We start from the raw sequence: 18999 nt of genomic DNA on the forward strand, positions 1-18999 counted from the left end.
GCTGCCTCTTCAGCGCTGACTGGAAGCTCCTCGTTCACACTTCCTGGGACACAGCTGGGCACATTCCTTCCCCCGGTGGGCACCTCGGTGACGCAGCCTTCTGCTGGAGCACATGTAGACGGAAACAAACCTGGTGACGTCTTTGTGAATCACCGGGCGTGGTTTTTATCATCCCTGTTGGGGGTTGGGTATTGCTTTCACTGCTACTACTTTGGGCAGAATTGTAATGGTAGAATGAAACTGAACTCTCATCAAAACTGTTGGGTTATTCTTAGGAGTCACAGAATTTTGATATACATTAGAAGTATCTAATCTGGGGCTGAGTGGTAAAGAGTGAGGCCCTGGGTTTGATCCTCAGCACCACATAAAAATAAATACATGAAATAAAGATATTGTGCCCATCTATAACTAAAAAAAATTTTTTTAAGTATCTAATCTGAATTAGACTAGGTATGATTTTCTGAAGTCTAAGTTAGATTTATCAGTTAGATGATCTAATTTGGAGACTCCATTCCCATGTGTACTTTATTATGCTATTTGAACACCCATGTAAAACATTTTAGAAAGAAACTAAGAGTACATAAACTTAGCCCTCAAAAATATCCTCTCATCTCCTTGTCAAAAATCATCATCTCCCCCTTGACAGTTGATCCCAAAGAGCTCAATCAGTGAGCAGAGTTGGCGGAGTTGCCCCTCTTTGTTGAGTAGCGGAAGGTTTGTACTCTGCCACCCAGTAGGCCAGCTGGTCACACGCCTTGTGTGTTCGCCCGTGGGTCATTGCTGTCGTGTGCCGTGGAAATCCCAGGTAGCCGGCAGTGGGTGGAAACCTTCCATGTGTTTGCCCACGGTCTTCCTTTCCTTGAGTAGTCTGTGACGAGGTCTGTGGTGTGGCTCCATCCTGTGTTTGGACATGTAGCCAGACAGAAGAGCAGGACATCGGGACCCTTGCCCTTCTCAGCACTGAGTCCTTCCTCACATGCGTGTGTGAGGCGTGACCCGTGAGGCTGAGCCAGGAGGCCGTCGGGTGGGGACCTGCTTCCCCAATTGGATGCTCTAGGACTTGGTGTCAGATTTCTCTGTATTATGCTGTTGTTTTCTTCACAGGGTGGCAGCAAACTAAGTCCTGAGCAGTCTGTCAGTTCTCTACTGACAAGATTTCCTGTGAACAGGACTGAAGATTTGAATTTTTCCCCCCCCAGGATTCATCCCAGTGTGTAGCCTGGGGGTGGCTCAAGTGGGCAGGATGAACTTTGGAAAGGACGTCGGCACCTTGAAGTATTTCACCATCTGTGGCTTACAAGAGGGCTACGAACCGTTTGCCGTTAATACGAACAGGGACATTACCATGTGGCTGAGCAAGAGGCTCCCTCAGTTCCTCCAGGTTCCATCTAACCACGAACATATCGAGGTTTGCTTTTTCTTTATAAATTAGACCATTTCCAAAACCCCAGAGTAGAGCTCTCTGTACCTGTGACAGTTCCTGCTCAGAAAATCATTGTTCCTTACCTAAAATGGTGACACTGGTTATGTCACGCAGTAGCGAATGTAAGCAATGGTTTAGCCTCTTGTGTTAGATACTTGGCCAGTACCTTATTAGACAGAGGAATGCTACCATTTTATACGTAGATAGTGTCAGGCCAAATCTGAGTGAGCACCTTGTGACGTGAATTTCCCAAGCCATGTTTAGAGTTAGAAACAAGGCTTTATGAAAGCAGTTACTCTTGTATCTGCAAGGAGTTGGTTCCAGGGCCCCTTCGGTCACCCAATCTGCAGCTGCTCAGGTCTGTTTGATAAACAGTGTAGTATTTGCATGAACCTGTACACATCCTTCCATATAGTTCAGGTCATCTCTAGGTTGCTTGTAACTCTAATGCAGTGTAAGTAGTTGTAATGCCGTATTGTTCAGGGAATGACAAGAAAAATGGCCTGACTGTAGTCAGTACCGATGCAGATTTTTCTGAATATTTTCCATTGGTAGAACCTGCAGATGGTCAGGGTAGATGTGCACCATAGCATTGTGTTCTGTGTTCAATCATCTCTTACCAAATGATGTCACATGTGAGTTGTGCTTTGACTTCTCAAATCATGATGCAGGTTAGTCCTTGTTGGGATCAGGAAATGGGCACGAGGGGAAGAAGGTGAACTACTGCTTCTTTGTTTGCTAGGTGACCCGAATAGATGGCACCATAGACAGCTCCCCGTGTCTCAAGGTCACTCAGAAGTCCTTTGGCTCCCAGAACAGCAGCACTGACATCATGTTTTACCGCCTGAGCATGCCCATCGAGTGCGCCGAGGTCTTCTCCAAGACCGTGGCCAGCGGGCTCCCTGGCGCTGGCCTCTTTGGGCCCAAGAATGACTTGGAGGACTATGAGGCTGATTCTGACTTTGAGGTGCTGATGAAGACAGCTCATGGCCATCTGGTCTCCGACCGGGGTGACAAAGACAAAGAAGCTACAAAGCCAGAGTTTAACAACCACAAGGACTATGCTCAGGAGAAGCCCTCTCGTCTGAAACAGAGGTCATTACCAGATGCGACAGGATTTTAAACATGCAGTTGTGCTGAGGGGGAGTTCTAACAGAGGGCAGAGGGCTTCCCGATGTTCTGGTTCCTCCTCCTCCTCTCGTCGTGAGAGATTTCTGCAGGGGGAGAAAGGCAACCTGGTGGTCTGTCTGTTAGAGCAGAAGTAATCTGCCCCAAGAGTTACATTTTAAGATGTCTCTATTTACATTCTTGCTTGAAACTTAGAAAGTGTTCTCCTTAAATAGTATTTTTTGTGGTCAGAAAGATGAGTCATTTTAGCGTTTTAGCGTCCTTTCCTGGGCTCAGTCAGGGTTTCCCCACCTCAGCCCTGTTCCCTTTGGTTGGGTCATCCCTGGTTGTAGGGGCTACGCTGGGCATTCAAGGGCATTGAGGAGCCCCGGGAAGATGCCAGCCGCCCTCCATCCTCCATTTGCCACAACCAAACGTATCCCCACATAGTCCCTGAAGTCCCCCCCCCAGAGGTACAGCTGCCCTGGTGGAAGACCACACAGAGGGTCACCGGCTGGCATTTGAAGTAGACAGAGCATTTTATTGTTCTTTATTCCTGATTCTCTCGCATCTTACAGATTTTTGCTTAGAAGAACAAAGCCGGATTACAGCACTAGCCACTCTGCGAGACTGACCGAAGACGTCCTGGCCGATGACCGGGACGACTACGACTTCCTGATGCAGACTTCCACGGTAGGAGGTGGCAGCCGCCGTCACTGACGCTGCCGTTGGCTCCTGTGCTTCGATTCAGTGTCTTCAGCAACATTCTTAAAATGATTTGCTTGCATTTTTACATATATGTCAGGGAAGGAAATTGGAAAAAGTTTCTATGTTACTATGTGTATTATGCAATTGGAGAGTTATTTCAGGGAAATGTCCTTAATGACTCTGAAAGCCCAGATTTTGCTGTCCCGTTTCTTGATGACATTTCAAGTTTGCCACTTGTCTTTTCTAAGTGCATACAGTTTCTTTGATCTTAGCGGATTGTCTAAAAGTGGACCATTTGTCCTACTTTGTGAGGGGTCAGGTTTTGCTCTCTGCCACTTTAAATTTTCAAATTACTTTCCCTGAATTATCAGATGGGAAAAACAGTCCCATCTGTCGCAGGGTGTTCCCACATTTGAGCTTGATGTTCACATGTTAGATCTGAACTATGTCCAAGTGATTGTAAGGTGTCAGAATACATGTATCAGCGGTAGGGATGACCCAGCCTCTGCAGGGGGGCTTAGATGAGCGTCCTTGCACAAGCCTGAAGAATTTGAAGCTTGCCTGCCTAAGGAATCAAGCGGTCATTGCATGATATACCATATGTACATACCCATGTGTGCATATGTACATGTGCAGACACACATGCACACTTGGGAGTGTGTAAAGCCTCCATTCATTCAGCCTGATTGCTGAGAGAGTCTCTTCTCTTTTTTCTGTTATTTCCAAGTTAATTTGGGATCTCTGGTATAAAACCCTTCTCACCTGTCCGTGTCCATCTTTCATGCCTGTAATGTTTTAATCTGGCCAAGTGACTTGAAGTCATGCAGTATGTTCTCAGGTCCTCTGAAGACGCAGGCTGCTGTCAGTGCAGAGCAGAGTTCTGTGGTTCTGCCTTGCTGTGCCAACACTGGGTTTTGCTGTCTCGACAGTACTATTACTCAGTGAGAATCTTTCCCGGACAAGAACCTGCTAATGTCTGGGTGGGCTGGATCACGTCGGATTTCCACCAGTACGATACAGGCTTCGACTTGGACAGAGTTCGCACGGTGACAGTTACTCTGGGAGATGAAAAAGGAAAAGTGCATGAAAGGTTGGTTTTCCTGTTTGTTTGTTTGTTTTTACATGAATGACATCTGAAAATAATATCGGTAAACCTAGGTATTTTTGTTTCTCGAATTTTGTGCCCAGGATATATCTATTTATAGGAACTGTATAATCAAGCCATTAATGTCAATGTCCTTTTGTTACTTATGGATCCTACTCTATTAAAGCAAAGAACATACGTAAGAACGGTTTGTGCTTTTGGGTAATACTTATGTGTTCCTCAGGCTGCAGGGCTAACAACCTGGGTCACCAGGACTTAGCCTTCATTTAGGCACCAGAGATGGGTGATGTGAGTGGTTAGCATATGTCTGATAAGCGTCTTAGGACCTGGCTCTGTGGTGGGGAGGAAGTCGTGGCGGCAGTGTGGGTTGGTAGTGTAGACCAGGTGGGCGTGTTTGAACTCAGACTGAGGAGCAGTGGGTTCTTTCCTCAGCTTGGCCTTTGACTCGCTGTGTGGCTTTGGGTAAGTCAGTGACACTTTCTGTGCCATCCTTTTTCATTTGTAAAACAAACCAAACTCAAACCAAACCTTCAAAAAAGTGAAGACGGCTATCTTCCTTGCAGAATAAGACAAGAGAAGATCTTGACCATTCGCTTCTCCCCTTTGTGCCCATGCATCCTCTCTGATCTGCTGTGACAGGTCTCAGAAAGAGTGCTCCATAGCGTTGCTTATCTTCTACACTGCGCCATCCTTCTTGGTGATTGGAAAACTCACTGTCCTACCCTCAGGTTGTAACGTGGGAAATGACTGAGCACTCCAGATGGGGTCGAGCTAAAGTCTCAAACGGGGAGTATTTTATATCTGTAGGGAACCCCAAACCCCACGTCTCCAGGAGGATTCCTGCCAGTGCATTTAACTTTCAGAGATGGCAACAATGTGAAGGAAGAGCTGGATGGGTCACCTGACAGATGATTTTGATGTAGGGAACAGAGGACAGGGAAGAGTTGTTGAATCTTAAGTACCGAGTGCAAAGGGACACAGCCTGAATTTGATTGTCCAAAACTGGCCTCATCCCAGCCTGTGTGTCTTCCCTCCTGCTTGCCTGCCTTGGCTGGTCTCGTGACTGTGCTCATCTGCAGTGCTAGGACCAGAGGGGGAGCAGAGATGAAGCTCAGCACGGAACTTTGTACCATCTCCAGGAAAGGTTTTGGTGGAGGTCAAAATCAGGTGGAGTTTTGTGGTGAACATCGTTGATTTTTTTTGTGCATATTCTAGTTAACGTTGTCTCTCATAACAGATCACCAGGAATTATTCAAAAAGGGGCATAATTTTAGCCAAATTTTAAAGATTTTGAATCACTGATTGCTCATGCAGAATTTGCCTAAGGACTTTAGCAGTGTTTGGAAATGAACGTTTCTCATCTCAGGACGAGTATTTAAAAGATGAGATGAAAGTGACAAATTTGGATGATGATTAAATAGTTAAGCTTTTTTGAACCTCAGAAAAAGGTCCAGTTTGGTTTGAGTTTTCGGAGAGAAGGTGCAGGTCAGTTCTTATTTGGTTCAAACCCGTTGACTTGTCTCCATGAGGTGTGGAATCTAGAGACGTGTCAGACCTGGCTCAGAACGTCCACCGCAGTCAATGGAGTTTTGCTCAGAATCACAGAATCCGGCCCATTCTGCACCTCTCCCATTACAGCATGAGCTTGCTGCTTGCGCCGCATAATTTAGGTTTAGTTTGCAAGACGTACATGCTTTCTCTGACATCTGCGATCAGACAAAGATAAAAAGGGCTTGTCTTCTTTTTTGCAATCCAGCATCAAACGCAGCAACTGCTACATGGTGTGTGCAGGCGAGAGCATGAGTCCCGGACAAGGCCGCAACAACAACGGGCTGGAGATCGGCTGCGTGGTGGACGCTGCCACCGGGCTGCTCACCTTCATTGCCAATGGCAAGGAGCTGAGCACCTACTATCAGGTAGGTGATCCCTGATGGCCTCCTGCATCTGGGGAGGAAGATCGTTTCTCCCAGTAGAGAGAAAAGATCAAAAGATAAATTAGAAATGATGAGAAAATGGAAGCAAACGGGTCCCTCCTGTGTGCTTGCTTCCGTTGAGTACTGACAATGCCCAAGCTGTTCATTCCTCTAAACATACTTGCAAGTCATGAAATTCTCCCGCTAATTATTGAAAGAAGATACTCACATGGGGGAGGAGAATTCTCTGTCTGCTCCTGTAAAGCATTCCTTGGTTCTTAGGAAGGAGATACCTTTTGTCTTCGTTCTTCCTTGATGGCACTAAATCCATGTGTTTGTTGAAGGTGGAGCCAAGCACAAAGCTGTTTCCTGCAGTGTTTGCACAAGCTACAAGCCCCAATGTTTTCCAGTTTGAGTTGGGAAGAATTAAGGTAAGAAAGGCTTTTTCCTAGTATTCATTTGTATTTTTTCTGTAGGGTCTAACACATACTTCAGATGAATTTGCTGTATTATTAGTGCTCATATGTGTTAGCCCAAAAAGACTGGGCCAGACGCTAACCCCATGGATCATCTCAGCTGTTTATTCAAGAACGAAGTTTCACGTAGGAACGGGCTGATGCTGGTGGACCCCTTTCCTGGTGGAACATGAGCCACTGAACAAAGGAGGGGACTGGGCTCATGTAGGTTGTACTGAGAGGTGACTTACTTCATGAGGGTGTCAGCTTGGGCACTCAGGAATTTGGGTTCTGTTTTACTGGGTGAAATGGGGGGGGAGTCTGGTGTCAGTGGTCAGTTTGGGCACTCAGGAAACAGGTTTGTGAGAATTTAAAAGTGTGTTTTTAACTGGGCAATACTTTTACTTGGAGAAGAATGGAGGGTTTGGGGTCAGTGTTCAGTTCTTATCTCTATCCCTTTGGGTACCATTATACTGTCACTGGGAAAGGATTTTGTGGGGGAGGATCAATGCTTTGGCTTCGTTTCTAGAGATTGTTCCGTCATTGGAAAGAAGGCACTGGGAGAGCTATCCACGTGTGGCTTTCTTTTCACGCCCTTTTCTCAGGCCTCACTATTTTGGGGTTTTTCACTTTCCATATCCAACAATATGGATGAAACAAATCATTCTCTGAAGGAAAGAGAGCCATGTTTGTATCATAATTGAGACGAGCTTCTCTTTGATTATCTTAAATATATTACTCAATAAAATTAGACTCATGCACAATAAAAAGTGCCACGTTCCAGATGGTACAGTGATCACTGGACTTACTGGTGGGCTCACTGGTGGGCTTGTTTATAGAGGTGAAGATGTGAAGTGGGGCCACTTAAGAGAGGTACCCTGAGGAGGGTCCTCTGGAGACACGGCTGGAAGCACAGCCAACTGGACCATCAGAAGTAAGAGGTGACCTGTGGGTCAATCACCAACTGCTCATTGGCACTCTGGAGTATGTTGGCCAGGAGAAGGCTTTTTAGGGAGAGACGCACGTAAGAGTAGAAGGGTTGAAAGTCAGGAGTTCAGTGGGACTGTAACTGGATGCCTTGTAGAAGTGACTGGAGGTGGACATTGCTGACCAAGCGCAGATTGAAAGGCCTTGAGGGCACCTTGTAGAGGGGCAGTTATTGGAAGTTTGAGTATAATGAACTTGTTTTGGAAAGTATGTTGGTCATATCATGGAGCGGGGAGCTGGCAACAGCAGGTAGGTGTTGATAGCTGGAGTTGATGAGATTCTGGAAGGTCAAGTGGGGAGGAAGTGAGAAATGAAGTGTTTTATAGGAAAAATTGATGGGATTTGACATGGAACTGGAATTGATAGGATGTGTCAGTTAATTGGAATGAGGTCCTGGAATCAAGGAATCAAGCAAATGCTCTAATGTTTTTAGTTTGGACAATTTGAGGATGCCGATGCTACAGCTAGAATAGCTTATTGAAACTCACAAAAAGAAGTTAACTTTGCAGTCGTAAAGTTGAGGTGTCAGACACACATTGGGGTGAAATGCATTAGACACTTTTTCCAGGGCAGCTCAGTGACCTGGGACATCCTCAAACTATCTGAGCACAGTCTCTGTCTCTCTAAAATGGGGCTCATGGTATCTGATTTATGGGGGTAAAATAACTAAAAGTTTTAAACCACAGCTGATACATAGCATCTTCTTGATAAATGTTTATAAGACACATATGCATAATACAAATATACCTACACATGTGTATACAGCTGTGGTCCAAAGAAGAGAGCTAGGCTGGAGGTTGAGCTTTTAGTCATTAAGAAGTTAGGGGGAATTCATCTTTGCAAGTGAGTGAATTCCCTGAGGGTTAATGTAGAGAGTGAGAAAGTGACAGGGTAGAGAACCTGGTACCATCTAAGAGAGGCTGAGGACACACTGCCAGAAATGTGGGAAGAGAACTAAAGGAGTCAGCTCGTAGGAGCCGTGTGAGTTTTCAGATTTGGAGTGGCCTACCATCTCAGATGCCAGAGGCCACAGCAAGGTGGATGAAAGGAATCCATAGCCTTTATGAACCAGGCAGGCTCTGGTGACGTCTCCAGAAGAACTTCAGAACATGATGGGAGAACCACGTTATCCTGAATTCTAGATCAAAGGGGAGAGGAAGGGGCAGCAAGTTTAGATGCCTGTTATAATTATGGACAGTTTGACAAACAGTGGCCATTTCTGTGGACTCTCTTGGTATTTTGAGTTATCCATTTGGTTTTTCCATCTGGATGTCCAATTGAGATCGTCAGCTGACCATGTCCTCACTGGTCTGTGGATCAATGTCCCCCCACCCTCTTTGACCTTCCCTCTTCCCCATGTTGGGTAATAACCAATCCATTTGTTTAGGCCCCCAAACCTGGAGTCATCCTGGACTTCCCTCCTGTACATTCTGAATCCCAGGTCCAGTCCAAGCAGATCCTCTGCCCGCTGACCTCCCTCCCCGATCCCTTCTCCTGGTCACCTTTCTGAGCTCGGTCATGTCGTGTCTCATCCAGTTGACTCTGGTCATATCTAGGTGGGTTTTTAATTCATCTTTTCCCATTGGCTTACCACACAACATCTTAGTGACTCTCACTGCTCAAAATCACAAGTCAGATCAGATCACTCCACTTCCGAGAGTCCCAGAAGCCCTGGTTGCCTGAGAATGAAATGCAGGTGTGTTCTAACGTCCGTGGAGTCCCTGAAAAGATCTGATGTGCCATTGCCTCTCTGACTTCCTTTCCTGTGCTTTAGTGCACTGGCCCCGAGGTCCTCCTCAGACTTCCTCTGCAGGTTCTGTGTCCTGTGTATCTCCTCTGCATGGGAATGTTTGCCTCGCATACCCGCACATTCCTTCTCTGGTCTTGTCACCTTTGCTGATGACCAGTGATTTATAATTGCCCTCCTGTGTTCTTGTTTCCCTGTTCTGGTTGGCCTCCCACCCCCATGCCATGACATCTCTTCTGATACGCTAGTTAATTCATTATTGATTTTGTTTACTTTATCTCCAACAAGAGAAACGGAAGCTGGGCCTGGGACTGGAGCTCAGTGGTGACCATTTGTGTAGCATACGTGAGGCCCTAGGTTCTACTCCCACCACCACAAGAAAGGAACAACAGAATCGAGGGAGCTGTAAGAGGGCAGGGGCTCTGTTTATTATGTTCACTGGAATATTCTCAATGCCCAAAGCAGTCTGGAGTTTTTTTCCCATTTGTAGAAGTGGGTAGGAAAGAAATGTAAAGGCAAGACCCCTAGAGCATGCAGTAGGGGCTCTCTAGAGAGGAAGGGGTGATGGAAGGTCTATGTTTGTATATGGTCCCAGGAGGGGCATACAGGGACGTGTCAGGATCTACGTGGAAGAATGAAGGATGAGACCTCTCTTTCCCTAAGACTGGCCAAAGCTGCATTTTGGAGGTAGAAGAGAAGTGAATCGTCTTGGTTAATACCAAATTAACCCCACTTTCTTGATTGATAGCTGGGTTGATCTGTTGAGTTGTCACTGGTATATAGCTGGTTAGAGGGAGTGGGTTTAGGGTGGGGAGAGTGAGGGGGGACACAGGGTGAGAGAGCACCAAGTGAATGTGACCTCTGGTTCCAGAAGGCTGGCACCAGGTCCTGACGGCTTGCCGTGTTTCCTCACCGGCCGTTCTGGTGAGGGAACCTGAGGGAGCTGGGCTGTGCTTGCGCAGAGTGTGTGGGAAGGCTCGTCCTGCCTGCCTGCCTGCCCTGAGGGTGAGGTGATTGCTCCCGATGGTCCACTGCTTGTCATTTTAGGAGCTTTCAACCGACTTGATTTCTTTTGCTTCTTGTGTGGACTTGACTTGACCCAGAGTGTTTCTTACTCCCCTGTCCCTTTTCTGTGTGGAATCCTGGCCATTGCTTTCGCAGCCCCAGGGGAGACTGTAAATCCACCATCTCTGCTTCCCCACCCCCTAGAACGTGATGCCTCTCTCCGCGGGATTGTTCAAGAGTGAACACAAGAACCCGGTGCCCCAGTGCCCGCCCCGTCTGCACGTGCAGTTCCTCTCTCACGTCCTGTGGAGCAGGATGCCCAACCAGTTTTTGAAGGTGGATGTCTCGCGGATAAGCGAACGCCAAGGCTGGCTGGTGCAGTGCCTGGATCCTCTGCAGTTCATGTCTCTTCACATCCCCGAGGAGAACAGGTCAGCCCCGCGCAGCCTCTGTCCTGTTGGGAGGCTGCGATCAGACTTCAGCCTGGGATCAGAGGTGGCCCTGGGGAGACACACTGAGGTTTGAAAAGCCTGGTTGGCATTGAAAGAGTGATTCTGCACGTTCCAGGTTTAGATTTGTTTCCTAGCCACTCTGTCATATATAAAATGACGCTTTCCTTGGGGATGCCAGGTGGTAGTGCGTGGCTCCGTCCGTCCTTCTTGTCTCACCTTGAGACACAGTAGCAGTATTGTCTTCTGCACTTCAGACGGTGTACCTGCAGTCTGACCCAGGACCTAGCAGAGCGATGCACAAGAGTTGTGAGGAGGTGGAATCACAGGGGTCACTTAGTCCAGCTCTTCAACGAGTAGACGTGAATCACGGAGACTGAGCCCTTTCAAAGCAAACTTACGTGTGTTCTAGAGAAGAATAGTAATAACATAAAGCATAGTAAGAACGCAAGTGTAACTTCATTTATGATTTTCAGTTTTTCCACACGATTGTGAATTAGTGCCCTGTCCACCCGCTCTGACTGGTCAGGCTAACGGTAGGGCCGGGAGGAGGGCAGCATGGCCCAGGCAGAGCTTTCCGGCCTCTTGTGCCAGGTTAGCCTGTTGGAAAAGATTTAGGATTTTCCAAAGAGTGCTCAGACACCGAAAGGAGCAGATTCCAGGTCTAGGCTGAAACCCACATGCCAAAAAGAGGTGCTCAGTACCCGGATGCAGTGGCCGACAGAGAAGGTTCTAGGCGAACTAGTGTTTGACAATTTTCAGAGTCAAATTCTGCGTGGAAGAAAACTTGGAAAACATCTGGAAGTGATTTTTAAAAGCCTATGCAGCCATTAAGCATGCCATAGAAAAGTAAAAAGAAAATGGTGTCTGTGCCCATGCTGTTTTGAAGTTTGTGTAGTGCCCAGATTTTCCCGACCGGCTCCTTCAGTGGTCGGTGCCTGATCACACTGCCTGTCCTCTCTCCCGCCCTCAGGTCTGTGGACATACTGGAGCTGACGGAACAGGAGGAGCTGCTGAAGTTTCACTACCACACGCTGCGGCTGTACTCCGCCGTCTGCGCGCTCGGGAACCACCGGGTGGCCCACGCCCTGTGCAGCCACGTGGACGAGCCCCAGCTGCTGTACGCCATCGAGAACAAGTACATGCCCGGGTTGCTGCGTGCCGGCTACTATGACCTGCTGATCGACATCCACCTGAGCTCCTACGCCACGGCCAGGCTCATGATGAACAACGAGTTCATTGTGCCCATGACCGAGGAGACCAAGAGCATCACGCTCTTCCCCGACGAGAACAAGAAGCACGGCCTCCCTGGGATCGGCCTCAGCACCTCCCTCAGGCCCCGGATGCAGTTTTCCTCCCCCAGTTTTGTGAGCATTAGTCACGAATGTTACCAGTACAGTCCCGAGTTCCCGCTGGACATCCTCAAGGCCAAAACCATACAGATGCTGACAGAAGCCGTTAAAGAGGGCAGCCTTCACGCCAGGGACCCCGTCGGGGGGACCACTGAATTCCTCTTCGTGCCTCTCATCAAGCTCTTCTACACCTTGCTGATCATGGGCGTCTTTCACAATGAGGACCTGAAGCACATCTTGCAGCTGATCGAGCCCAGTGTGTTCAAGGAAGCTGCCACTCCAGAGGAGGAGGGCCACGCGCTGGAGAAAGAGCTCAGTGCAGAAGACTCGAAGCTGGAGGGAGTGGGCGAGGAAGGGGGCAAGAGGCCCCAGGAAGGCCTGCTCCAGATGAAGCTGCCTGAGCCAGTCAAACTGCAGGTAACCAGAAGAAAGACTCCGTGGATTTCAGAATTGCCAAGTGTCATTGAAATTTGCTGGGTGTGCCTGTACGTAGTTCTTCATAAAGCTGACTTACCTCTCATTCTTCTCCCTCTAATGCATTAGCCTTTTCCTTCTGTCTCTCGTTTCTGCAGCTGGATTTCAGTTTTGTTGGGATACCTGAAATCTGAGTCACTAAACTCCCCTCCCCCCACTTGCCTTCTTGCCCACCTTAGAAGACGAGGTCACCGGGAGATGTGGCCATTCTTTCGTAGCAAACCTTTACCCACCCCCACCCCATGCATCAGGTTGCGAAGGAGTCCACGCTGCCTGTCTTGCACTGATCGAGAAGAGTGAAGGGACTTTTCTTCAGGCCTCTGTAGCTCACTGGAGTCAGGTTGATGTTTGGTTCCCTGACATGGTTTTGAGCTCATCCCCTTCGTCAGCATCGACTGGAGTCTTATTCTGGCCTATGCACTTGATCCTGAGTGTGGGCCATAGGCTTGAACCCTGCTTCCAGAAGCTCAGTCCCTCAGTATTCTGAAGTCGAAGAATGGATTACTATAAGAAAGAAAATTTGGATTTCTGTTAGAAAGGGGAGGGGTGCTCTCCTGGGGACAGTGGCTTTTAGACTGAGAGCAATTGGAGGAGCTGGAGTTCAGCAGGGTCAGCTGAGGGCATGGCTGGGAGTCTCAGATCTGGAGGCACCGGAGGCCAGGGCTGCTGGGAGGGAAGCAGATGAGGGAGAAAGTGCTCTCAGCAGGCTTTCCGCTGCGCAGACCTGAGGGGAAGGTGCTTGCTGGGTGAGGGAGGAGATGGACCTGGGGCAGCCTCAGAGAATGGCAGAGAGTGGTCATATTGTGGATGGCGGCATGAGGGCCTTGAAGTGCTCTGGGGCACCACCGTGTGCTGATGTCCCAGTTGGTACGTAGTGTGCAGAGCAGTTCCCCTGAAGGTGGCAGGTGTCCCCAGGCATGTTCCCACCACGTCTGTCAGTTGTGAATCCTTTTGGCTTCCCGGAGGGAAACCCCCACTAACCATCAGGTAAGTGAGTGTTCACAATCAATCAACCCACGCCGAGCCTGGAGTTCCAGACTGGTACTCAGCCCTGGCATCAGGACCCCGGACTGCGGTGTCTCTGCTCTGTGACCCTCCGCCTCTGGTTTTAGCTATGGACTTCCTCCTCCAGCCTCCAGGTCATAGCCCAGTTATGGGAAGCATCCCGTCTGTTGTTTGGGATGGAGGCCTTCCCAGAATGCCCCTTGCCTGCCCCTCCCTGTGTCCACTGGCTATACCATCTGTGACAGCAAGGGCTACCCAAAATTAGGATTCTTTCCGTGAGGGAGAAGGTGGGCAGCTGAGCGTGTTGAACAGATTGCAACTTAGTCTGTGCCGACTCTTGAAGGATTCTGAGTTACACAGGTGCCTTTTTAACTGTCTCCTCAGATGTGCCTGTTACTCCAATACCTCTGTGACTGCCAGGTCCGCCACCGGATAGAAGCCATTGTAGCCTTTTCAGATGACTTTGTGGCCAAACTCCAAGACAATCAGCGTTTCCGGTATAATGAAGTCATGCAAGCCTTAAACATGTCGGCCGCACTCACGGCCAGGAAAACCAAGGAATTTAGATCACCACCTCAAGAGCAGGTACTGGCAGGAAGTGCAAAGGCTTCCTTTCCCCTTGGCAGTTAAGTGTGTCCAGGATCTGTACATGGCAAAATTGTGTCATAAGTTGCAAGAGGATTTTTTTTTGTTGTTAAAATTTTCTGTTCAAACTAGCTGTTGATTTAATTGGTATTCTTAATTTTGCCAAAAGTTCTACTTGGTAGTTTAAACAGATGAGGGACTTACTGAAAGATATCAGGTGTGCCACAGGCTCTTTAAGAAGCAGGTGTGCCAGAGTCTGAAGCTCTGCAGGTAGTGGCACTGTCCAAGCACAGAGGGCACTTTGGCTGGTGTGGAACCTACTACCAGGAACCTGTGACTGCCAAGAATCCAGGCAAGATGCTTTCCGAGTGGCCCCAGTAGAAGAGCCAAACACCTATCCACCTCGTTTCCTGGAAGCTTGACCACCCTGCTTGTGATTCTTTCTCAGATGACTCACCTCCAAATCCAGGTCTCCATGTATGCTGCAGAATCCAGGGCACACTCCTGAATCAGAGGGCAGGCTGGCCTGGGGATGTGGATTCTCTACAGTGCACCGTAGGGTGGACTCTTGGTGTGGGAGGTTACCAGAATGGAGTGGGGTTTGCTACAGCACACTGAGGTCAGCCTCTGCATCTTACACCTGCTGTCTCCTCCTGTCTCCAAGAACAGAATGTAATTTCTTTGCGGGAAGAGCATGGACTTTTGTTTATTGCTGTAAACAGCATTTATTGAGCAGAGAACAAGTTTACCCTTTCACAGATGCACTGTCTGCTAAACGGCCATTCGGAGACTTCTACTACTGGAAAGATGGACTACATGCATCTTTCCCTATTCTTCCTTTTAAAACCCTGGTTAGGGCATCCAAGCAGACTCTGCAAGACAGAAGAAGGGCTCCTGGCCTCAAACCTGGGACCCCAGGGCCAACATGCTGCTGAGTCCCCAGGATTTTCTTTTGCCTTGTCCCTTCTCCATGTGGAACTGAAGAAGCCTCTGACCAAGAAATGCCAATGGGCAAAGACAAGAAAGCCCCAACTAAAGCTTGCTCCCTCCTGCTGAAGGACCAGGAAAGGGGCAGCTGAGCAAGACGAAAACCTTTCAGATGACAGCTATACCACTATAGCCAACGGCCACAGAGAAGCTGCCCCTACTCCACCCCCACTCAGCAGGCCAACAGAGTGGGAGCCCTGTTGTCCATTCAGGGCTGTAACTAGATGCCCCAGGAGGGCAGAACTGACTTCATCTGTGCTGAGTGGTAGCAGGGCCTGTCCCTCCCAGAGTGTCGGTGGAGGCCAGGGAAGGACAGGCCGCAGCACTCTGGTGCCTTCCAGGACTGGCGTCCTCACAGGGATAGTGGAGCGCCAGAACTCCCAGCCTGCCCTGCAGCAGCAGGGCCCCCTTCTCCAAGTCTTACTGCTGAATAGTGTCAGAGGAAGCCACCTACGGCAGCCATCAGTGAGACCCAGAGCTCTTGACAGAGGACGCGTGGTGTTCCTCAGATCACAAATAAAGTAGTCATCCCAAGAACCAGAAGCACCTAAATGAAAAAAGACAGTCAACACCAGCATGGAGATGACAGATGTCAGAGTCACGACAAAGCTTTGAGAGCCGTTATCTCAAGAGTGCTTCAAAATGGGGAAAAAACGGGAACTCTCAGCAAAGAAAAACCCCGTGGAAACTTCAGATCTGAAACGTAATAGCCGGAATACAAACGCACTGAAAGGGCTTAGCAGCGGAGAGGAGAGGGCAGAGGAAAGAGCCAGAGAACTTAGGCAGGACCAGCTGAAATGACTTCATTTGAGGAAGAGAGAGAAAGCAGAACCTGAGAGGCCAGTGAGGGGCAGAGCCCAACACCAAGATGCCGGAGCTGCCGGAGGGCAGCAAAGAGTGGACCACAAAAAATAGCTGAAGATGAGGGATGGAAACTTCCAAATTCAGTAAAAGATAGGATCCTGGAAGTCGAAGGAGTTGATTAAACCTTGCCCCGGCAGGAGCAGCCAAAGAATTCTTTATCAAGACACGTCACAGTCAAATTTCAGAAAATTCAAGACAGAAGGTCTTGAAAGACCTTCCTACAGTAGGAAAAAGGAGTCTAGTGACAGCGGACTTGTCATTGGGAAGCGCACAGGTCAGCGGAAGGTGTCATGGCGCTGTTCTCATGGTCTGGAGGAAAAGCTGTCAGTCCAGTTTCCATGTGTGAAGACCCTTCGGGAGTGAAGAGAAATGCGGTGGGATTTGACTGCAGAAGACTAATGAGGGTCTGTGATGGAAAGAAGTGACAAACGAAGAAAATCTGGAAAATCAGGAAGAAAGAGCAATGGAAAGTGTTAAGATATGGGTTAAAAAAAAAGCACTTTCCTTCTCCTCTGGAATTTTCTGAATTATATTTGGTGGTTGAAGCTCGTTTTCTAAAACTGTCAGATATGTTTCTTGATTTATGTGTAGAAAAATTTGAAGACATAACTGGGGGAGAATAAAGGGACATTAAAGGAGAATTTCTACACTTCAAACTGATGAAATGTTAATATTAGTAGTCTGTATAAATTAGACATAAATAATATCCCTGGTAACCTCAAAAGAAGCTATATCAGAGACAACAAACAAAGCAGCAAGTAAAATGATAATCTTAAATCATAGTTAATAATTATGTGAATATAAATAATGCGTAATTGAATATGCATTGAATATAAATTGGCAGAGTGAGTTTTGAAAGATCAGTCCAAGTCTATAATAGCTCAGGTAAATCCACTTGAAATATAATGATGTGGATAGGTTGAAAGGAAAATAATGAAAACAGATATAATGTGAAAAATATTAATTAATTAAATGCAAGCAGAGTGGCCATACCATGTAGACCTCAGAGCAAAGAAAGCCGCTGGCGACAGAAACATGCGGTGATAAAGGGTCACTCCATCAGGGAGAGAGTGTCGTGCACTGAACCTTAGAGCCTCAGAGCAGGTTAAGGCAGAACTGATGGAACTGCCAGGAGAAGGGGCGAGCCCACTCTTACCAATGGGGCCCCAACACCCTTCTCATCTGGACAGGAAGAGCAGCCGGGACAACCTCCTCCGGTCAGCACCTGGGGAGTTGACCTCGTCCGTGGATGTCGACCTTGGTGCAACACTCCACCAGCTACAGAAGCCGCACTCTCAGGGGCCCATAAAACATTGGCAATGATGCACCACCTCCAGGACTATAAAATAACCTCAATTAAAAAAAAATGGTCTCATTTAGAATATTTTTTTTTTTACCATGTCGGAATCAAATTAAAAATCAATAGCAAAAATATTACAGTTTTATCTACAAATCCTTAGAAATGAACAGTACACTTCTAAATAATTGATGGGTCAAGGAGAATGTCTCAAGGAATATTTAAAAATACAATAAACTGAAAGAAAGTAAGGTGTCACAGGAAAACCTGTGCCAGCAAACACAGGGCCCAGGGGAGAGATTTGTCACTCAGTTCTTACCTTTGGAAACACATAGATTGGTGATTTAGGTTGTCACCCCAAGAATTTAGAAAACAACAAGTAAAATAAAGCAGTCAGAACCCAGAAAGGCATGAATATACACCAGGGGCAGAGACAAGAAAGGGCAGAAGTCAGCAAAATTGCAAACCAGTTTTAGAGAAAATGAATCCAAAAACTGATTACTTTTAAAAGATTTAATAAAATTAACAAACCTTTGAAAAGACCAAAAAAAAAAAAAAAAAAAAAAAAAAAAAAAAGCGTGGGCCGATAGTGAGGCATCACTACAGACCCTGCAACACTGAAAGGATCCTGTGGGATGTTTATGTCACCACAAAAAAGGGGCAAGCAGCTGAGGGGACAGATGTGTCGAGTCACTTGTCGCTCTTTCAAGAAGAGTATAGACATTCATTAAAGCAAACGTATCTCATATATGTCTATGTTGGTCAAATAATTGTTTCCAAAAGTGGATCATATGGTAATACATACATACATGCTTATTTTGCTTTTCAAAATCACATTTGTGAAATGACAAAGAGATGGAAAACAGATTTGTGGGTGCCAGGAGTGAAGGCTGAGGGCAGGTAAGGTGAGGACGTGGATGTGGTCATGGCAGGGAGGCACTGGGGCCTTTCAGGTGCAGGAATCCTCCTGTGTTTTGGCCTGCCCTTGTTGATGACCTGCTGTGATGCTGTACTGCAGGTCTGCAAGGCGTTACCATGGGAGGAATTCTGAGAAAGAGATATGAAACCTTTGTATCATTTTTAAACAATGGCACATGCATCTACAATTATCTCAGAATAAATTTAACCCAAAAAATCAAGTAAAAATGCTAATGTTTTAAAAGTAAACCATGGGATTGCATCTGACCTGTCTTTCCTTCCTTCATAAGTTTAACATCATGTGTATAAACAAAAACTAATGGAAGAGAGTGCCCCATTTGGCTTCATTTCATCATTAATCTTGGCAATGGTGTTGTTAGCCAGTTAATTATATTTTGATTCTTCCTTCTTTGCAACTGTATCCTCAAAACAAGTTTTTTAAAATAATTAAAAAGTTAAAAAAGTTAAGATAGAAGAAAGAGAGAAATCATCAAAAAGTATAGATGCTAGTGAGAAAATAATGGACTTGTGGGAGAATCCTAGTAAATGACCTTTAAGAACTAGCTTGTAGATCTCTTAGTTAAGGATTTTAAAGGTGTGCAGGAATCTGAGTGTAGG

At 47.2% G+C, this 18999-nt stretch overlaps 1 protein-coding gene across 3 annotated transcripts in view; it reads left to right on the top strand.

Annotated features, from left to right (window-relative positions):
* The window catches only part of RYR2 (ryanodine receptor 2), a 609490-nt gene that overhangs the window by 407444 nt on the left and 183047 nt on the right, over window positions 1–18999 (top strand). For all 3 annotated transcript variants that reach the window (XM_079107027.1, XM_079107029.1, XM_079107028.1), the window contains exons 30-38: window positions 1200–1408; window positions 2166–2518; window positions 3109–3223; window positions 4168–4328; window positions 6100–6259; window positions 6601–6687; window positions 10655–10881; window positions 11873–12668; window positions 14115–14315. In XM_079107027.1, coding sequence (XP_078963153.1) covers window positions 1200–1408; window positions 2166–2518; window positions 3109–3223; window positions 4168–4328; window positions 6100–6259; window positions 6601–6687; window positions 10655–10881; window positions 11873–12668; window positions 14115–14315 — 2309 coding nt within the window. The remainder of the gene's footprint in view (window positions 1–1199; window positions 1409–2165; window positions 2519–3108; window positions 3224–4167; window positions 4329–6099; window positions 6260–6600; window positions 6688–10654; window positions 10882–11872; window positions 12669–14114; window positions 14316–18999) is intronic.

The sequence above is a fragment of the Sciurus vulgaris genome (genome assembly GCF_902686455.1).
Source record: "Sciurus vulgaris genome assembly, chromosome: 12".
In the NCBI taxonomy this organism is placed as follows: domain Eukaryota; kingdom Metazoa; phylum Chordata; class Mammalia; order Rodentia; family Sciuridae; genus Sciurus; species Sciurus vulgaris.